Below are 19,703 nucleotides of genomic sequence, written 5' to 3'. Positions count from 1 at the left end.
TTTTATTTTCGCTATTAGTGTTATTATTATACTTACTTTTTTAAAAGCTATATTGAAGAGTGTTGATACTGTTACTCTCAGTTACGCTGTCCAAATTTATGGAGAGCCCTTTCAGGACTGCTATTAATAAAAGGTTGTTCTACCTTGAATTAAAAAACAGAACATCAATGAGGATACAATTAAACACCAGAAACTAACCTTCACACTCTCAACTTCCATATTTTACATACTCTAAGAACAAACATGTTTTTGCAGTATGAAAGAAACAAATAACTAGTGATAGAAGTACTTCGTAATCTGCCGCTTGAAACAACAAGTCTTAGGTAAAAACTCTTATTAATCCCAATATTTACAGTGATATCCCTGCCAACATGCCTCCATGGAGAAGTAGGGCTAAAGTAGGAAGTTGCCAGGAGCCAAGCATAGTTTATACTTGAAAAGCCGCCCACAAATGAGTGTAAGCAACCGACACAAACGGTGTTTGCTCATATTAAAACTAACAGATATACTCTTCTACAAAAGCTTTACACTTGAGTAACAATCACCACAAGAGAATTGTATGAATACAACCACGTCTGAGGTGCTTGATAGTGATTTTTAGCATCACCTGTCGGAGCTTCACCACTAGCATTCCAGCAGGTTGTGCCGATGCTGTACCGGTAGTGAGAAATTCTCACCATCGGTGCCATTCATTCATTGCACACTAACATGTCTAACTATTGATCTATCAACCAGACATCGTAGTTCACGAAGTGGAGCTAAACAGGAGTGAATGATTTATATTTATGTTTAGATGGTTATGTACAATTTCATTGATGTCCAGTCCACTTGATTGGTTCACCGCCTACCCACAAAGTTTAAAGAAGGCTTGGTAGGCTTGGTAACTTCACGACTGGATCTACAGCTTCTGGGGCTGCCTCCTAGGTCTGAGTTTTGACCCAGAGTAGTAATAGGAGTACAGAACATGAAGGATTCCACGCGAGAGTACACCGGATCTTCGTGGACTTCGACATTCATTGCCACTTGGAGTACATCAGCATTTCATAGTCAACGTGATAACCTGGCTAGTGCATCTGGAGGTGGAACCAACGCTCGGCCATACGCAACCGGAAGAGAGACAAGCTTCTGCCATTTGGCCACATAAGCTCTTCTTGTGAAATTATCATAATCGTTTGCTTCGATAGCATCCAATATTTTCTGGTACAAAATCAGGGCGGACCATACCTGTTTGCACCAAACATTGGAGAATCAGCTTAAGAGCGTGTAAAGCAGAAAGTTGGAGCTGGAGAGAAAGTAAGTTGATACCAGCGACAGTCAGCGAAAGATTGACTTCCAGACTTCTAGTTTAGATTCTGAAGTGGGTGTGCAAACTGAGCTGAATTGAGCGCAAAAATCATAATTTACATGGACCTATACGTGCAAATCCTCTTTAACAGAAATACACGCTAGGGAGGAAGACTTAGACTGCATGACTTATGCATAGCACAAGTAATGAGAGCAACGAAAAAGCATGAACTCGGGCAAGACGGCTCTTACCTAAAGTGTAATCATTCCTGGGATTTACATGATTTCAGTAGGGATTTTAACTTACCGGCCAGCGACTGTCTTTGTCCAGCTCACGTACACCTTTCTCAGCCTCCACGAAGAACACTCTAGCCCTCTTAATCTGGTCTTTCATGAAGGCCCTCCATTTATCAGAAACCTTTCCAGCAAAAATGTCTGCATCCGATATACCGAAACGCGCCAGTTCATCTTGTGGGAGGTAGATTCTGCCACGCCGTGCACTGCAAATAAAAGTGACTCAATGAAATCTTCTTGCTGCATATGTACATCGATAAGCTGGAAAGCACAAACAACTAAGTATTTTGACCATCCTACTTGATAAAGTTCAAACTAGACCAACCAAAGAAAAATAATGGTCAGCGTCCTCCCCATAACTCACTTGATGCTTCTCCTCTCATCCTATAACGGCCGCATCGTTTCAACAGATCCGAACAATTGAACATACAACAAAATAATTAAAGAGCACCATCAAACAAAATTTTAGAATTCTTACTCTTCTCCGACATCCCGCAGGATATTTGTAAGCTGGTTTGCGATTCCTAACGCCAAAGCGTTGTTGTAGACACTTTCAGTGGTGGCTTTTGACTCAGGCGCAATGCCCATAACAGGTACGCTCATGAGACCCACGGTGCCGGCTACATTGTAACAGTACAGGTAGAGTTCGTCAAAATTGGCATATCTCGATTTCACCATATCCATCCTCATCCCATCAATCATATCTCGGAAGGGCTGCATTATAAAAGCACACAATTGTGAATAGGCTGCTGGGATCCATCCAGATTGCTGGGCATCATCACCCTTTTCATAAAGATTTGTTAGTCTCAAGCGAACGGGAGTTCATTCCAGATTTGCGACACGAGTATTTGAACTTTTGAAGAGTTACAAAATTGGTGAGCCGCGCTGCGTACCTGAATATCGACAGGAAATTTGGTGACTGTATCAGCAAGTGCAGCATCCAGCATGTCATATGGCTGTCCCCTAAAAATATCCTCGAACCGATCTTCCCACCGGTCAAGAGCAGTGGGGGTGATGCGAGATGCATTAGGCCCATCTACAAGTTCGTCCGTCCTCCTGCACCATACTGCACCCGGCAAGTCGAGATTTAACCCACCATTACAGCGTTTTTATCCCCACATGGTTTTAGTCTCAGACAAAGTTCTGCAGTTAATAAACACGTCAGAAGCCTAGGATGTTCTTCTAGATATATTCAGTTCTTTTTCCGAAACCACTATCACAGTAGGGATTTTGAGTAGAATTGTTGAACGCTTGCAGCGATTACACCAACACGATGATGATCCATTAACTTGAAAGAACCTACGAAGATCTACGGCTAGCCAACTCTACTTGGAAACAGAAAGATAAAAACACAATTAGAACATCTTACCATATATAGCCCAAATGGCACGTTGCCTTTCCGGAGTCATAAGCTTCGTTCCTGTCATCAATATCGAACAATACCACAGCTTAGTTGCAATATCCTGGTTGCACTCTTGGATGAAAACCAAGTGAAGAAGGTGAATTGCCGGTGATAATCTTGAAAATGGCGAGGCCGAAAGCAAGAATGTAAGACGTCAAGAGAGAGGAAGGTGGTCTTACCCAGATAGAAGGTCTTCGAGTACTCAGCACAAACCTCGCCGCAGCGAACATAAGCCTCGTCCAACACATTCACAGCGCTACCAGCCATAAAGTGAGACCGCACATCTTGCAAGGACATTACGCTTCGTCGCCGCTCCTCGTTGACCATGGCAGCCTGCTTTTGCACCACCTCGAACACCTTCTGCTCAGCGGACATGAAACTCCTCTCCGACGGCTCTGTGGTAACGCTGGACTGAGCGCGGAAGCCATAACGCTCTCTTGTCAAAACGCTCGCCTCCGTCAACGCTGCCGGGGGAACGCTGTAGCTGGTAGCGCAAGCAACCACTCTCGCGTTCCGACCACAACGCAACTTCACTAGTGAGTCGTTGCAATCTCCAGGGCTGCGAATCTCCGCATCTCCACCTAGAACACTCTCTCCCCACGAAAGCTTCTCAATGCTGATCGCAGCTCCAAATCCCACAGCCTGCATTGCGCTTGAACCCAACTTCTCCCAAAAACTACAAAAAAAACCAAACAACTCCTCGCTCAGTCCAACCTCAACTACGTCCACCACCACCACCACCACCAAGAAACATCTCCAAATTCAGCCTTCGACACATCCCGATCGAACTCAAACCCCGTAACTCCTCACAGACTCTTACGAGCTCCTTCCGATTCCACCCCAAACCAGGAAAGGACACGACAAAATAGTCTCTCTGTCTGCTAACGAGGTGCAGCAATCACGATTGGTTTATTCATCCACTGCGAGTCTCCCACGCAAAACAAAATTGTCCAGCCAAACCGGTACAAACCGAGGCACAAAAGCCGCTATAAAGATGAAGTCCACCAGTACAATGCGATTGAAGGAATGAGGGCGATGCAGAGTCATCCGGTGGAAACATCCTGGTGTCCGAATCTTCAACGCCGCTCCAATTACCGACGTGGGTTCTTCCTGGGTCAGGGGGATCCGTATCCCCGATCGGTGTCGAGCATCGCTTGATTTCGGCGTCGCTCATATGGACGTGGATGTGGGACAAATCGGACCCAGTCGAGCCGGCGATCCCGCGGGCTGGATTCTGGGGGAACGGGCCGGGTTCCGACGGAACCCATGAGTGGAGGGGGATTCCCGTCCCTGGGACCTGCTTAGGTGGCATTGGCTTATTGTCCACGTGGGATGGTGGCGTTTGATCCTTTTTTGTTTCTTATTGCGGAGGTGTTCTCCTTGAAAAAAATTGAAAATTAAAAGAAAGAAGGCTGAGGCTACATGCACATTTCAAGTTGTTACACGTACACCCCAAATTACTATAGACATCCAAGAAAATAGAGGCCTTTGATTGGCTAGTTTGTTAATTTGATTGGCAATGGATAAAGAGGAGGGGGAGGACATCTAGGACTTGTGCTGGGACAAGGAAGAGAGGAAGGAAGTCATCTCCAAATCCATTTGTAGGAGATAAGCAGGGCAGCCATTTATAGGCCTTGAATGTGCTGACAGACATAATAGGTGTGTGTATAGCAATTTGGGGTGTGCATGTAACTTGAGCCAAAAAAGAATTGAACGTAAAAAAAAACCATGTTTATCTATTGGTGTTGTGTTGGAGGTCTTCAATTGGTTTGTGATACAAATATTATAGTGAAATTTTGTATGTGTATGATTTTAAATTATTAATTTGTTTGATATATATATATATATATATATATATGTATGTATTTTCTAGGATGCTTTCCAACTCAATTAAATTGACATTGTGCAAATATTGAATTGAACTCACATGTAAATATTAACATATTTAATCCGGCCATTACAAAAAGAATGGTTTACTATATGTAATGTACGTATGGCCATTACATAAAGAATAGTCATATGTAATGTATGTATTGTATACATTTATACAAATATTAAAGATTATATTTTTATCTTTTATTACATGTATTGATCCGTATTTCTAAATTCATTGACATGATGAATACTGAATGCGAAGTGCACTTAACACCAATGAATCCATTATACTATTACAGTCCAAAACCACAGTAACACCTCACAACTAGCCCGAATTCAGTTCCTGGAAGAATAAGCAGAGGACAACGAACGAACGACCGAATAATTGACCAAACGAAAGCCTGGACGAACGACCAAACGAATGACTGAGCGAACGACAAAAAGAGAGACGGATCCAACGACGACAAATAGGACGGACGAACGAACAAGCGAGCAAGGAAGCGAGCACCATGCTCCACTAAACCGAACCGTCCATGCGCCGGAAGCTACAGTCCATGGATACGATCTTGCGTAGATTGAGAGCTTGTAGTCGGCAACCATGGAGCTCATGCACTGTATGAGGCGGAGAAAGGCGCGATGGCTGTTTCTTGCAGGGATGATCATCGTATGGTTCAGTGTTCTCTTCTCCTTGACGGTGTTCTTCTTCTGGTCGTGCGAGTCCAGGACCCCCTTTCCAGGTTTGTTGCTCTTACATTGGTTTGTGGCTTTGAAGATTGTCTCAAAAATTGTTGCGTGCAGTGCCTTTGGTGAGTGATGCTGGAAGGGATATCACTTATTCGCTTACTCCTTTTCGGTGTGGTAGGCTTGGTTTACTTCAGATTCAGTGCTGTTTTGATGTAGGGAAATGCAAGAAGAGGCGTAAGATTTATATGTTTCTTGCAGCGATTGGGCTCTTCCCTGGTCCTGCACACCGTAAGATTGCAACTACTTGGTGATAGTCACTTCTTGAAAAGCAATTATTTTTTTTGAAAGTGAGGAAAGAGTGTAGCCATTTGGCAATGCATTGAATTAAGTAAAATATATCGAATGGTCATACTTGACCAGAGATACAGGAATACTTGTTCCGTGAGATGGTTTTTCAGACATGGATAGCTAAATCGAACGCAGTGTTTCTTGGCCTTAAGTTGTTTTTAGGGGGGAGGGAAGATGCACAGCTTGTGTGCAAATGGTATTCTGAGCTCATCAATGAGAAGTCTAATTTGTGTCTTTCACAGGTTGTCCCATTGCACTTGTGGACAGCCCATGGTCCGTAAAGTTCCCAGACTGGAAGAGGAATGCCTCGTCGGTCGATTTGGAGTTGAGTTATGTTGTGGAAGGAAGTTTTGCGAATGGTGGCAAGGAGCTGCCGATGAATCTTCTCTTTGGGGGAAATCAAACCTTGCGACAAAGAGAAGAAAGTTTTGATCTCGAGCCTAAGAAGAATGTACTTAAACCCAACCAGCCTCATCTAAAACTGCAACATCTGAAAAATATATAAAATACTCTTCAACAAATTATCCAAGACACTGGACTAAATGCCCTCCTTGTGCAGATACACTGTGGATTCGCTCAAGTTGATGGACCAGAGTTAATCGCTAGAAAAGATCAAGGGTATGTGAGCCACTGCAGGTTTCTAGTAGCCACCGGCATCTTTGATAACTATGACCAACCGCATCAGCCCTCAAATGTGAGCCGGCTGGCTCATAAGATATTTTGCTTCATAATGTTGGCAGACCATGTTTCTGTCAAGACCTTCGAAGAGGGAAAATTTCTGGTACGAGATGAAAATGAAGGAAACTGGGTTGGAATGTGGCGAGTAATTGAAATGAAGAGCTTGCCTTATGATGAGGCAAGACGAAATGGCAAGGTGCCGAAGCTTCTGCTTCATCGGTTGTTTCCCAAAACGCGGTATAGTATTTGGATTGATGGGAAATTGGAGCTTGTAGCCGACCCCCTCTTGATTCTTGAGAGGTAGAAATCCTTCAACCTTTGTCTTTCATACATCCACGCTGTTGAGTAGTGAAAATAATCTGCGGTTTGAATTAGATTTTGAACTGTAAGGAAGCAGGTATTTGTGGAGAGAGAATCAGTCGTTTGCAATTGCGCAACATAAGTATCATCGAAGTGTGTATGAAGAAGCGGATGCATGCAAGAGACGAAAGCGATATGCTCGTCCTCTAATTGACCAACATATGGAGGTTTACCGTAAAGAGGGCCTGCAACCGTGGTCCGAAGCTAAACTCCCACTGCAGAGTGGTAGGTAAACTTCACGCTGAATCCTGTTCCACAGATTTCCCTTCAATGATTTTTGAAAAATCTTCTTGGTGCCCAAGAGCGACTTTTTGAGAGTGAATATTCTTTATCAAGGTGTGCTATCCTGCGATGTCTTCCGAACCGGCATTCGATTAATGGCAGCTTGAAACTCCTTGAGAGGAAGTATCTGTGAAATTGAAACGAAGATGAGGAGTTGTGCTTTACAACATGCGCTTGATTCGTTCCTTAACTGCTGCAGACGTTCCAGAGGGAGGATTAATCGTGCGGGAGCACACACCCATGACAAACCTTTTTTCGTGTCTCTGGTTCAACGAAGTGAACAGATTTACTCCGAGGGACCAACTAAGCTTCGGTTATGTACTTCACAGGCTGCGTTACAAGTTTCCCTTCTTCATGTTCCCCAATTGTGAGTACAACACACTTGTTGCACTGCACAAACATGTGCGAGAACACTCGTCCAAATTGGAATGGGTCAAACGAATGGACGACCTACAGAAACTTGCTAAGAACGAAGGCAGTGCAGACAAATTCGGCACGTAACCTGCTTGCATAAGGGATTTCAAATCACCTCTATAAAGGTGAAGGGAAGATGCCATCCATGTCTTACCCATGATGTCAACCAAAAAAAGATTCTTCTCAGACCAGACTTGTGGCAATTATCCGTAGTCGGATGATTGAACTGTTGTCTCTGCAACTTAAATTGAACTGTTGTCTCTGCAACTTAAATTTGTCGCTTCTAAGAGAGAGCACACAAGGTGAAAAGGAAGCAAAGTTTTTCTTTCACCTCACTTGCCCATACTAGCAGGTGGTCATCAAGCTATAAAGCATACGATTTGCATCAATAATAACTGAATCGTAACCTCTATTGTTAATAAGGCATATTAGTGATGCTTCTCTATAACTGCTCTTAGTGTACAAGCCTAAAAAAACTTATATTCACTATTTCTCAGTAAGTTCTCGGTAACCTTTCCAACTTGCAGGTATCCTGTAGTTGTGTGAGGCCATAAAATTGAGAAGAACATGGCCGGGTTTATCAGTTGGCCATAGTTGCAAGCACTCCTCAAGCTTCTCCAAAGCGGATGACCAATTTCCCTCAATATAATTATCAACCGCGTTCTCAAACAGAGCTCGATAATCAGCTGGGTTTCCTTTAAGGTCCTGTTGAAATAATGGCAAGTCGAACGTATAGATAATGATAGGTGCAGCACTTCCTTTCACAGTTATGCGGTCTAACTTGCGGCAACAGTGGCGCAAACTGCTTTTGGTTAATTCTGCAACTACGGTCTCCGAGATTAACATCATCACACCATATTGTTTTGTTGCTGCTTCCAGTCGCGAGGAGACATTTACATGTGGTGACAAGTACGTAGGATCAACCTTGTGAGCTGAGCCAATTGCACCTTCAATAGCCCATCCAACATGAAGGCCGAATCCCATGTGTATTTTATATCCTGCTCAATAAAATCACGTCGTTAATATTTTGTGAATATATATATATATATATATATATATATATGACATGAAAACGAAGTGCGGTTGAATTCTTTGACTAAACAGCTATAGCCATGCATGGCTGCATATAAGCTTCACCAAAGCAACATTATAACATGCTCTGAGGATGTAACTCACCAGGCATTCGCTTCTGAATTGCTGGATGCATCGCATATTCAGCTAAAGTTTGAGATGTCTCTATACATTGGATAATATCCAAAAAAGATTGAAGCGCACGATCAGCAAATGAATTAGTGCCGCGTGTCTGTAAGATGCAACATTACAAACAGTTCGCCAGCATAAAATCATGAGAATTTGTTAAGATTGGACCACCATAAACAAAATCAAACGAAGTCCGTTCTTGCGAAAATGACAAGTCATCTAAAGAACTTCAGAAGTTCAAAGATGAGTTCGAGGAAGAATGTTACCTTTTGAATATTATCAGCCGCACTTTTCTTCCAAACAAGTAGAAATGCATCTCCAATGTTCTTGTTTGGAAAACCTGAATGGAAGACTACCTTGTTATGAACCACATCAGCAATTTTGTTGACAAACATCATCACGTCTTCTTGAAGACATTCAGTGGCATCTGTGAAGTTTCGGATGTCGCAAAAGCCAAAGCATGCGCGAATTTTTTTCCCAGGAATCATAGCTGTGACACAGGCACACAAACAAATTTAGAACTTGTAAAACTCATTTTCATACTAAAATTACAAGAACTGAAGAGAACTACGAGATGAAGAACTCGTATTTTATGAAAAAAGCAAAAGAAAAAAGTCTCATGCTCTAGAAACCAGAACTCGCCATCAATCTGATTCGATAGTAGGAGTAGCAATAAATATTAGGAACAACTAGAGATTGGACGAGGGTATCCTTCAAACTTTTAGGAATCCCCATCCTACAAATAATTTGTATATCAAATCCACATGTAGAGATCAAACAACTACCTGACATCTACGTCAACGTACAATGTGGAATGGATGCATTAGAAAGAACAGTCATCAAATACAATACCATGATTGAAAGAGTTAACTAAAAAAGTTCTTTGTCAGATTCATAGTATACAAGGTATCAAGTCTAGAGATTCCATTAGGACCAAGGTCATAGTAATGTAAACCTTACGATTGAATTCACTGCCTCCTTTCAGATTAACAGATAAAATATCCATGCCAGCATCCCCAAGTGCCACCTTTGACAGGCTTGCAATCTTTACAAGAGCAGCTTCTACCACTCGCGTTTCCATCACCTACCACAAATATGTTTGACAACTTATTTAAGGAAAACCAGAGTTGAACACCACATAGCAGATGACAGATTAGCATTATCAGCTCAGAAAAACGATCGACACTCCAATATATGTCATTTAATTCAATAGTCAAGATAACAATTCTTTAATTGTAACTAACCCATACTTCTGTACTGAGAACGGATTGATTCCATTGTTGTTGTAACAAAATCTCAATATCAAAGTATGGAGCATGAGAACATTCTGAGAAATACAGTCGAACCTGTCCAACACTACTTATTGCTGGTTGCTTCACATTGGCTCTTGCAGCAAAAGAGACAGGATCATCCGAAAGCTCCTTCACAATTTCTACCATGCGTTCAATTGGCTGTCATCACAAAATACAAGGCTGTACACTCTTAAACCAACATCTGTACGAGCTAACAGTGTTAATATGCATATGAAACAAGTTGACTTTAAGACATTTAAGATGTAGGAATTACGCAAAGCGTACAATAAAGAAAGTAAGATAGGCTATTGTGTTGGGGCTACAATAAGTCCAAAACTTAGTCCAGATAACAGATGCAACTATGTTTCAGGTTTTGAGGACCAAACAAAGAGATTAAGTACTGTACCTGAATCAGCAATCGATTGGAATCATTACTCAAGACGAAGGACCAAGCACCAAGAATAATCAACCAGAGTACCGTCATTGCCATCTGTTTTCAACACTAACCCAGCATAGATGAAACCCAACCATGAGCACGTTTATGTAGTGTTCAAAACTCTAGAACAATTCTCAAAAAATAGATTTCAGAAACACAATGAAGTACTGAACTTGATTCTAAATTACTAGATTTGCAAGGCCAATCATGAACTCATATCGTGACTAAAGAGTGATGCTCCTGACTGTAATTGAAAAGTCATGTATATGAAACTAACATTTAGGGCATGCTTGGTTCGCAATTCACTGCGGATGGAATACAAGGCCTCAGTTCGATTGCTGTCACTTAGCACAGATTTGAGTTCCACAGTACGATATTCCAATTGTGCCTCTTTCTTACCGTCTGCACCCTTAGATGGAACAATCTGCATAAAATTGGTTGCGCTATCAAGTGCACAAGAAACTCCACAACACATCCCGTTGATACCCATATATAGAAGATTGTAGCCATGTAGCATATTGAAAGTCTGAATTCTGTCTATGGTCTCATTGAAATGAGCAGTACAACCATGGAATTCATCAAGAGTGTTGAGGGACATTTTAGGTCCCAAGTCCCGGTGGTTGTCTCGAAATAAAGGACTCACGATCATCATAACCAACAGACCAATTATAAGCTTTTGAGCTGTTAGCTCCGAAAGCTCAGTCCAAACTTGACTTGGTTTCGTTGAAGACACTACATGAAAATATTCATCCTCGTCGTCATCTACTACAACGTTTTTGTAATGAAAGACCTGAGACCATAAAGATCCACATAATCAGATATGAATACACTGAATTGACATAATCAAGCATGAAAAGGGGAAACATCAAAACAATATTATTAACAGCATTAAATAGAAGACCATGGTATTAGACTAAAAGATTTTGGTACGTAAAGTCTAGTGATCACCTTTAGGATATAAGTAATTGGGAACATGCTAGACAAAGGCGTAGCTTGCATGGACTTGCTCAATCGATTCATTGCTTTGACAGCTCTTCCAGTCCTTGCAATCACAAGATTTTGAGTGTAAACGTTTGTAATAACTGTCAGAAGTGAAACGCTTCCAATCAAATCAAGCCTGAAAGTGAAAGCAATGCAATAGTGAGTACTAGAAGGGTGTGCTAAGTCCGTAAACTCAAAATCGAATACTCGATTGGAAATACATTTGAATTAAAAAAATGCCACTGCAGATGTTAAAAAAACAGTCTTACATACCAAAAGAAAAAACCAAGGAAGTAGCCCTGTGAAAGAATTGAGAGCATTATAATCTCAAGAAAGAAAATGAATAAGCATATACTCAAGATGTGAGTCTCATAAGCATCTGCCTGCAGTTCATGTATCAATAGAAAGATCATTCAACAAATTGGATTTAACAACAAAAAATTGATGAACAATCAAGGAATTTAGCAATGAGTTATATAAGTTTCTTACTGCTTTTGGCAGAATTGCTTTCGTAAAATCGTTTGCAAACATTGCCACAAATGTAGCAATTATATTGATGGAAATCCATAACCTTGATTCCAAGAATGCATGGAGTTGTTTTCCGTTTGGATGTCGTCTTATGCTGTCCCAAAATTTGCGATTATCCCAAGCAGAATCTTGAATAAAGGCCAGAGACTGAATATCTAGAGCGACATTTTTTGAGGGATCTGTCATCATTTCTGTTCCTTTATATCCAGGAGGTGGAAGAGAAATGGAGCTCGGTTTTCTATTCCTTTCATCTACTGTATTCCTCCTCAGTGCCACAAAACTTCTGAGAGCTAAGTTATTACCATCGCCTGAGCTGGCATCAAGTGAAGCATTTCTGTTGACACGCAATAAACTCAAAGGGGCTGCTCCACCTAAGATTGAAGATTCACGGTCCTGTCTGAGTGGACCTTTGTTGATTGATTGACTTTTATCGCCGCTAGAATCAAGCGCTAGAAGTGAAGGATGATGCTCATCCATACGTAATTCATTGATCAAGGGAGTAGGTTCCTCTGGAGACAATGTTGGGAGTAGTTGCAATGGAGCCATGGGAAGAGATTCCTTCTCAACACCTGGCAAGTACATATCATAATGCAGAGAGCTTGATGAGATATCCATTTTCACAGCAGCTTCGCCAAACTTCTCCGCTATCCCATCAATAGTAATTGGCGGGGGCAGAAACGGCCCGAGAATATTCCTAGCTACCTGCATTTCCAATTCGATAATCACTCACAATTGATGTATGATACCACAGATTCACCCAGAGCATACTTTGACGTTAGTAAGTGTCTTAAAAGTACGTATCGTGCCAATATAGCAGACAGACGCAACAGTATGAAGTGTCAAATAAGACTCGTGACAAGATGACCAATCTAAAGGTCATGACAAACAAGACTCTTCAACTCTATATTTTCAAATAATATATCCAGATTTTGTAGAAACTAGTAAAGGATATGAAGTAGATGTATTGCCTCAGAGCCTCGTCGGCCGCCCATGCTAAAACTGCTCCAAAGGCTTCGATTCAATGTGAGGTTAGCAAGAGCTTCATCATGGAGATGTGGAAGAAGAACTGCAGTAGCTTCAAACATGGGCTTAGCAACAAAGTCAATGCACCCAATAGTCATATCCCTGCAGTATAAACAACGATCTAGGTGAGGAGCTAGATTTGTTATACTGTCCTCCGCCATGCAAACGAACTCAAGTTTCATGACATTTTCCAATTACTCTAATAACATACACTGTAGTAAACCAAGTAATATTGTAAGCTCTTGAAATAAGTGAACACAAGGGGATGGGAACGTACATGAGAGTTGTAGGCTCACTCCTTTCCATAAACTTGGAGACACGCATGCCTAGTTCTCTCTCTATGTCTCCTTGTCTAAACCATTCCAACAGAAGAAGTGCTGACCACCGTTTGGATAAAAAGAACGGTTTGACGACATTGCTAAGATCTGCACACTTGATTATCATTTGCATGTACAACATAACGTCAGAGCTGCTGGTAAGAGGTGGTAGCAGATATTTCGGATTTGGGGATTTGAGTTCTGGTGGCGGTTGATTGGTGTTGCCATCATTCGGAGGTGCAGCACTTGAACTCATAGACGCCTCATCAGCCCTTAATGTTTTTGTGTCCCCTGCATACGCACTTACTTTCTACATTCAATCATATGAACTTATATATGACGTTTATGCAGATAGCACAGGTTTTCGTTGTACTAATTTGTCACATGCTAAGACGTCGTATTAAAATACAGCAATAGAACCTTAAAAATCTTGATTTTGTAACTATACTATACCTGTATCACTTGGTTCAGGAGCCTTTGAGGGCATCGGTCCAGGAGGAGTGTATGGCGCAGAAAGTTCAAAGGGCCGACGATCATTCAACCGTCCTGTGAAAGAACTGATAATCTCAGCATGCACACCCATATCTGTTGCAAGAATACAGGATAGAACAAGTCTCCTCAAATGCCTTTGGTGAGGTTCATCCAGTGAGAACATGATATTCACATTGTCATGCCCCTACAATAAGTGCAAACTCGTCAGAACATCGTGGCATACGGGCTTAGCAGTGTAAGTTTTCCATGAGTTGTTCCGGAATAGCAAGTGCTTCAAAGCTGAGAGTAGTTACCCGCATCGTAAGGAACGCAGTGGCAGCATGATGACTTTCCAAGACAGCCTTGTCATTATATCTGAGTGAGATAGGATCACTAGCAGCAACCAAAAATGCATTAGTAAGCCCAGGATGATCAACGTCATGACACACAGCTGCCAGGGCCACAGCAAATATTTCCATCTGATTCAGCCTTTGAGCACCCTCCGCGAGAGTAAGTATCAAGTATCTACACACGTTGTAAGCAAAATTGTGGGTATATTGGCTAACAAGGTTTGCACAATGTCATATGTGTACTGGAGGGCAACAACAGCTTAGGATTAGTACAATACACGAGATCTTGGTGGTAAAGAATTCTCTGAATTAAGCAAATATTTCATGTTGAATTCCAACTTACACAGCATGAAGCACATCGCAAGCATGCCGGAAGCAATGATATGGATTTGGCTGATAGCGTGCTACCATCTGCAAAATATTCAGAAATGGATTTTTCTATTTCTTTTTCTTTTTTCTTTTTTCACGTTATCATCCGTTCTTTATATTCATTAGCACAGATCTGTGCAACTTGAAGTCGCTACTGCCAATTAGTCTTAGCATGAACAATTACACAACAACAAATATAGGAAAGAGTACAAAAAGTACTCACTGCACGGACGAACGCTCGAAATTTGTGCATATCTATTGGAAAGTTATTAAAGATGTTGAGGCTTCGAAAGATCTTTTCCACCAACTGCAACCCAATTATTCATGAGCACATGGCTATTACATAAACTGAAGTATCGTAGTTCTGAATCTCCTTGTTTCAATCAGAATAGACCAGTCTCCATACATGTACACTGAGTAATAAACCTAACAACAGATTCATGCATACAGTCAAGGTAGTGAATACCATAGGTAGCTGATCATCCTCGACTTGAAAGACGTCAAATGACCAAGATTCGATGCCTTGCAAAGACTTGTGTTCACCCTCTGAAACTTGAAAAGTTCCAGACTTCGGAGCCGAATTTTCCTGCAATTCGTCGGAAGCACGTCAAAATATGTTCCCTCGAAAGTCCAGAGCCTTCCACAAAAGCAGGTTAAAAAAACAGATTGATGGCAACTACATACCTGTTCAGACATAGCGTTTGGATTGAGAACTTATAAATACTTGCAAATGATCTGCAAAACCTGAGGATCCAAACCTTAAGCACATACTCAAAAGGCTCACAGAGCTCAACCGAAGACAATTCATTACATTCCATCTAACATTTCAGGAGCCGCTGTCGCTGTCACTCGCGAGACCTCCTACTGTTGTAAGGCTGACTAGAATCATTACCAACCAAAATAATCTTAACAGACGCGCTTTGTCTAAATTTCAAAGGCGAATTGGGGTGTCATTGTCACATCAATATCATTAATCTCATCGGTGTCATTGTCTTAGTTGACTTAGTTCTAACAAAAGATGCTTAAGAGATAAGGGTTGCTTTCAAGTTCATCAACTCCTGAGTGTGGCCTAGAAAGGGTGTAACGAATATGCTCGGCAACGTCTCTGATGCAAGGAACCAACGGATTTTCAGTTAGTCATATACGTCATCGTCCGAAATCGATAGCTACTACCGATCCGCACGTGTTTGATTAAAGAAGCACTTCAAGTGTTCTGTGAAATAAGTTTAGAGACACGAATAGGCTTAGGACTAGGTTGTGGCGCCATGAAAAAGAGTAACCAGTTAATTCTAATCGGCAAAGCTAAAATCCTCGAGCTGTTATCGGCAAACACTGTAAGAAACAATTAGTTTAAGAGTATGCTTTAAGAAAAACCGATCCTCGTGTGCACTGCACACATTACTCTACTCATCCTACAGACGATTCACCATTGACAGAAATCCACCCAGAACGAGCAATTCAACCAAATTGACCCTTCCCAACCCTGAGCCATACCTTCTCCCTCAAATTGATGAAAAGCTACCTAAATCAGCTACCAAAACTTACTCTAAACCAATAAACAATGCCCTACAGCAACAATTTATCATCACGTCCCGCTACAAATGTCGAAGGTACAATTCGACACACACAAATACACACAAAAGAGCGCTCTTAAACAAAACTCTATCAAATGCTTGCTGAGAACTTCTACTAAGTGACTACTAAATTAATCCATCTCATGCAACAAGATGTGAATATAACAACGGTACAATCTCGACTATACATATCAAACTGACAGACTCGGCCATGTCAAAAAAAATTGCTTGAGATTACCAGGAAGATTCTTCATACATGAGAAGACAATTCAAAGATCATTGGAAATCTTTGCCTTCTGGAGACGTTGTATATCGCTTTAATAAAATGTGTGCGTAACCAATCCATCAAGAAATTTGCAATTAGAAGTGACGCAAACTGAGCGCTGCGTCAGATTTGTTATCAAAGTCCAATTTCCAATCTCTCGAGACAGTCTTCAAGGAAAACGTACATGATCCCACATTTCGCAAACAACGTGGGAAACCCTAAATTGAATCGATCGGAATACAATGGTGATGCTGTTCGCTTGTATTACCGCGATCAAACAGAACACGATTAGTGAGAATTTTGTAAGAGTATCGACCGGCCATAATATTATACAATAAAGTTAAGTTTGCAAACATAACAAACATAATATAAACTTAGTTTCTGGTGTGGATCAAATTATTCAGTGTGTGGCTACATTAGTTCTTATTTGTAGCATAATAAATAAAAATTTGATGATAATAAGATTAAAACGAAAGTTAATGTATCAAATGTATTGTTACAGAATAATTTGATCCACATTAGAAGCAATTTGATTTTGAAATATCATCAAGTTATAATTAATATTAAAAATTATATGTAAATATAGATTATTATGTAAAACACAAATCTAGACAAATTTACAAAGAAGCACATATACAACTAAGAATAGAGAGAAAAACAATGGCATTTGTACAACAAAATAAAGAATTAAAATGGCTATCACAAAGTACAAAAACACTAAAAGAAAATTAAATAATAATCAATGTATAAAAAAAGTATTGGCAAGATTAACAACAATCTAAATTTTGCATTTATGTATACTAATTAATAAGAATGTTATGTAGAATTTTTTTTAAGACCAGAAATATTACATGACAAGTATTAAATTATTGAAATACTTTGTTAAGAAAACAAACATAAAAGCACATATACACATACACACAAACAAATAAATAAATACAAAGATTTTTTACTTCAATCTAAACCAATATACACACAATTAAGGTTCTACCATTCTAATCACTAAAGTTGCTAACTTCCTCAAAGATTTTCTAAAAAGTATCCTAAGCATGCACCAAACAAGATGTACATCATAATACAAAAGACATCAATTCTTGCACTTCTCTCTTTCCTTTGCCAAAAGAAGACTACGAAAGTGTTTTTGTACCCCTCTCTTTGCTAACGGAAGACTAAAAAAGTGTGTTTTTGCTCCTCCATTATTGAGATTTTGTATTTATAAAAATTATTGAAAATTTATTTAAATAAATTTACCTTAGCTATTCTAAGATATAAGAAAATAATGTTTTTGAACTAATTTAAAGAACAAATGCTACAAGTCACTTATTGATATAGAAATAATGCATCTTATGTTTCTTTTTTTTTTACTATGGTATTTTTTATAAATAACATACGTATACATGAATAAAAATCTATATTAAATATAAAAACAAAAGTACCAAAAGAATCAATGTCTTTATAATCCTTACATTGTAATTTTGAGGATTGTAGAATAGAAGCATATATAACTTTATTATTTTTGTTATTCTTGACTAGCTTCTAAAATATTAACAACTTTTTAATATTAAAAAAAAACAATTTATCCATATATTCTTATGTATTAATTTTAAAAATGAATACTATTAGATTACATAAAAACATCCAAATTAATTGAGTTAGAACATATTAGCTAATGTCTATAGAATTACACCATTTCCAACTCCATACCAACTTTAAATATTGTTTCAAGTACTATGAAAAATTCAGTTCAAATTCAACTTAATGACTAAAAAATAATATTCAAAAACTATAAAATACATACATATTCAAAATTAGTACATAAATAGGAAAATAAAATCATCAAATCTATACCAAAAAATATTTGACTAATCAACAACTAGTATTACATATGATGAAGAAAAAAACATGTATTTTGGACTACATGCAACAATACTTTATCAATGTTTTAAAATTTTATTAATACAAAATTAATATAGATATTTATTATTTAATTTTTATTTCTAAAAAGAATAAATTGACCAACATTTTTATCATCTATATTCCTAAAAAATTGACCAACCTACGTTTGGCTAGAGTGTCAAAAAATTCCATTGGTTGAAGCAGTAGGGTGGTAAAGCCTAATTATTGCCAAATTATCCCATCACTTGGATCACAAGATGGAACGGGTTGGGCTAGTGGCCGCAGGGGCGCAAATGAATCCAACCCGCACCTAGCTAACACAATTCACATGGCACCGTTTTTTTGTTTTTTTTTTTTAAATTGCAATGAGGGGCACTGATTGGCTGCTAGAAACGTATTCAACAATGGCAAAGCAAACGGTTTAAGCACTAGTTATCTTAATGATTATGTTCATTTTAATTACTTTTATTAACAATGACATAATGGTCGTAAATAAATAATAATAATAATAATATAATTAAAATTATTCATACCAATCTCAGTAATTGGCATTATCATTTAATATTAGAACATATTCTAGGTTTTATCCTCTCTGATCAACCTAAGCTTAATGCAGTCATGGATGAGCATTGGGAATACAGATATGAAGTTTATATTATGATTTTTAGTTAAAGTAATTGTACTGTAAAGAGATGTAAACTATATGCCTTTTATTCTTTAATGTGATCTTTGTTCCATATTAAAATTTTGTTTGACTTTCCAATGCTTAAAAACCTTCAGTGAGCAATTTTTTTGCATTCACTCAAAATGAAAGTTTCACTCAAAACAATTCAACTAAATTCAATAATACACTAATAAAAAAAACCAGAAATCCTCATGCAAAATTAGAATTGTCAAATAAACCATGGTGGTAACAAAAATGAAGTGGCAATATGATGGCTATGCTGGATGATATAGAAGTTAGACATGTTCCAATAGTTTGATTAGATAAAATATTGCATTTGATAGTTGCACAAGTGGAAATTTGAGAAAAGACAAAATGCCCCAATCAATAAGGTTAGAGATTTATTGTGAAGGACAGTATTATTCAAAAATCTATTTGAGAATTGAATGCATCAACACTTTTCATGTGAGTCCCCATCTTCTTGTTGGTAACTTTGATGTTTGGATGTTAGATTCACTCCTTGTCATGATTTTTCAAAAACCATTTTTTCCATTTTTTTCTTCTGTGCTGAAAAATCAATCTGAAAATGTTGTCTACTTTTTATTTCAAAGTAAATAATGATAATCATAATACTTATATATATATATATATATATATAAAGAGTGAGAAAAAATTGTGTGCATGTTTATCTACCATTCTTTTGCTTGAGGTTTGAT

At 39.1% G+C, this 19,703-nt stretch overlaps 3 protein-coding genes across 24 annotated transcripts; 1 reads left to right on the top strand and 2 right to left on the bottom strand.

Moving 5' to 3' along the window:
- Positions 1-753: 753 nt before the first annotated feature.
- On the bottom strand, positions 754-3,984 carry LOC112286139 (phytoene synthase 2, chloroplastic). The gene is made up of 6 exons (XM_024527766.3): positions 3,160-3,984; positions 2,948-2,998; positions 2,472-2,644; positions 2,057-2,292; positions 1,592-1,784; positions 754-1,224 (listed from the first exon to the last, which is right to left on the bottom strand). The coding sequence occupies exons 1-6, from the start codon at positions 3,626-3,628 to the stop codon at positions 1,048-1,050; spliced, it is 1,299 nt and encodes a 432-aa protein (XP_024383534.1). The 5' UTR covers positions 3,629-3,984; the 3' UTR covers positions 754-1,047.
- A 1,400-nt stretch (positions 3,985-5,384) lies between these two features.
- On the top strand, positions 5,385-7,888 carry LOC112285820 (putative hexosyltransferase MUCI70). Of its 3 annotated transcripts, none has more exons than XM_024527049.3 (6): positions 5,385-5,592; positions 5,756-5,827; positions 6,130-6,338; positions 6,447-6,865; positions 6,963-7,154; positions 7,407-7,888. In XM_024527049.3, exons 1-6 carry the CDS (start codon positions 5,454-5,456, stop codon positions 7,576-7,578), a joined length of 1,203 nt encoding a protein of 400 aa, XP_024382817.1. In that variant the 5' UTR covers positions 5,385-5,453; the 3' UTR covers positions 7,579-7,888. The 3 variants fall into 3 exon arrangements, with proteins under 3 accessions (XP_024382817.1, XP_024382816.1, XP_090108822.1); XM_024527048.3 differs by having other exon boundaries at positions 5,386-5,592; positions 6,963-7,150; XM_090252696.1 differs by having other exon boundaries at positions 5,452-5,592; positions 5,740-5,827; positions 6,963-7,150.
- Positions 7,816-16,995, bottom strand: LOC112285817 (uncharacterized). 20 transcript variants are annotated; one of them, XR_016504590.1, is made up of 19 exons: positions 16,401-16,995; positions 15,273-15,332; positions 15,055-15,174; positions 14,812-14,895; positions 14,563-14,630; positions 14,184-14,394; positions 13,852-14,074; positions 13,359-13,689; positions 13,027-13,183; positions 12,020-12,760; positions 11,804-11,913; positions 11,498-11,666; positions 10,827-11,339; positions 10,520-10,603; positions 10,168-10,272; positions 9,777-9,905; positions 9,088-9,311; positions 8,798-8,924; positions 7,816-8,619 (listed from the first exon to the last, which is right to left on the bottom strand). XR_016504590.1 is itself a non-coding variant. In XM_024527027.3 (19 exons), exons 2-19 carry the CDS (start codon positions 15,282-15,284, stop codon positions 8,108-8,110), a joined length of 3,915 nt encoding a protein of 1,304 aa, XP_024382795.1. In that variant the 5' UTR covers positions 15,285-15,693; positions 16,401-16,941; the 3' UTR covers positions 7,816-8,107. The 20 variants fall into 20 exon arrangements, 19 of the variants coding, with proteins under 19 accessions (XP_024382795.1, XP_024382794.1, XP_024382797.1 ...); XM_024527027.3 differs by having other exon boundaries at positions 9,782-9,905; positions 15,273-15,693; positions 16,401-16,941; XM_024527026.3 differs by having other exon boundaries at positions 9,782-9,905; positions 16,401-16,941.
- Positions 16,996-19,703: the final 2,708 nt, after the last annotated feature.

The sequence above is a fragment of the Physcomitrium patens genome, chromosome 8, assembly GCF_059467195.1.
Source record: "Physcomitrium patens ecotype Gransden chromosome 8, ASM5946719v1, whole genome shotgun sequence".
NCBI classification, from domain to species: domain Eukaryota; kingdom Viridiplantae; phylum Streptophyta; class Bryopsida; order Funariales; family Funariaceae; genus Physcomitrium; species Physcomitrium patens.
The sequence above is the reverse complement of the archived record's forward strand: the minus strand, read 5'-3'. Positions and strand labels throughout refer to the sequence as shown.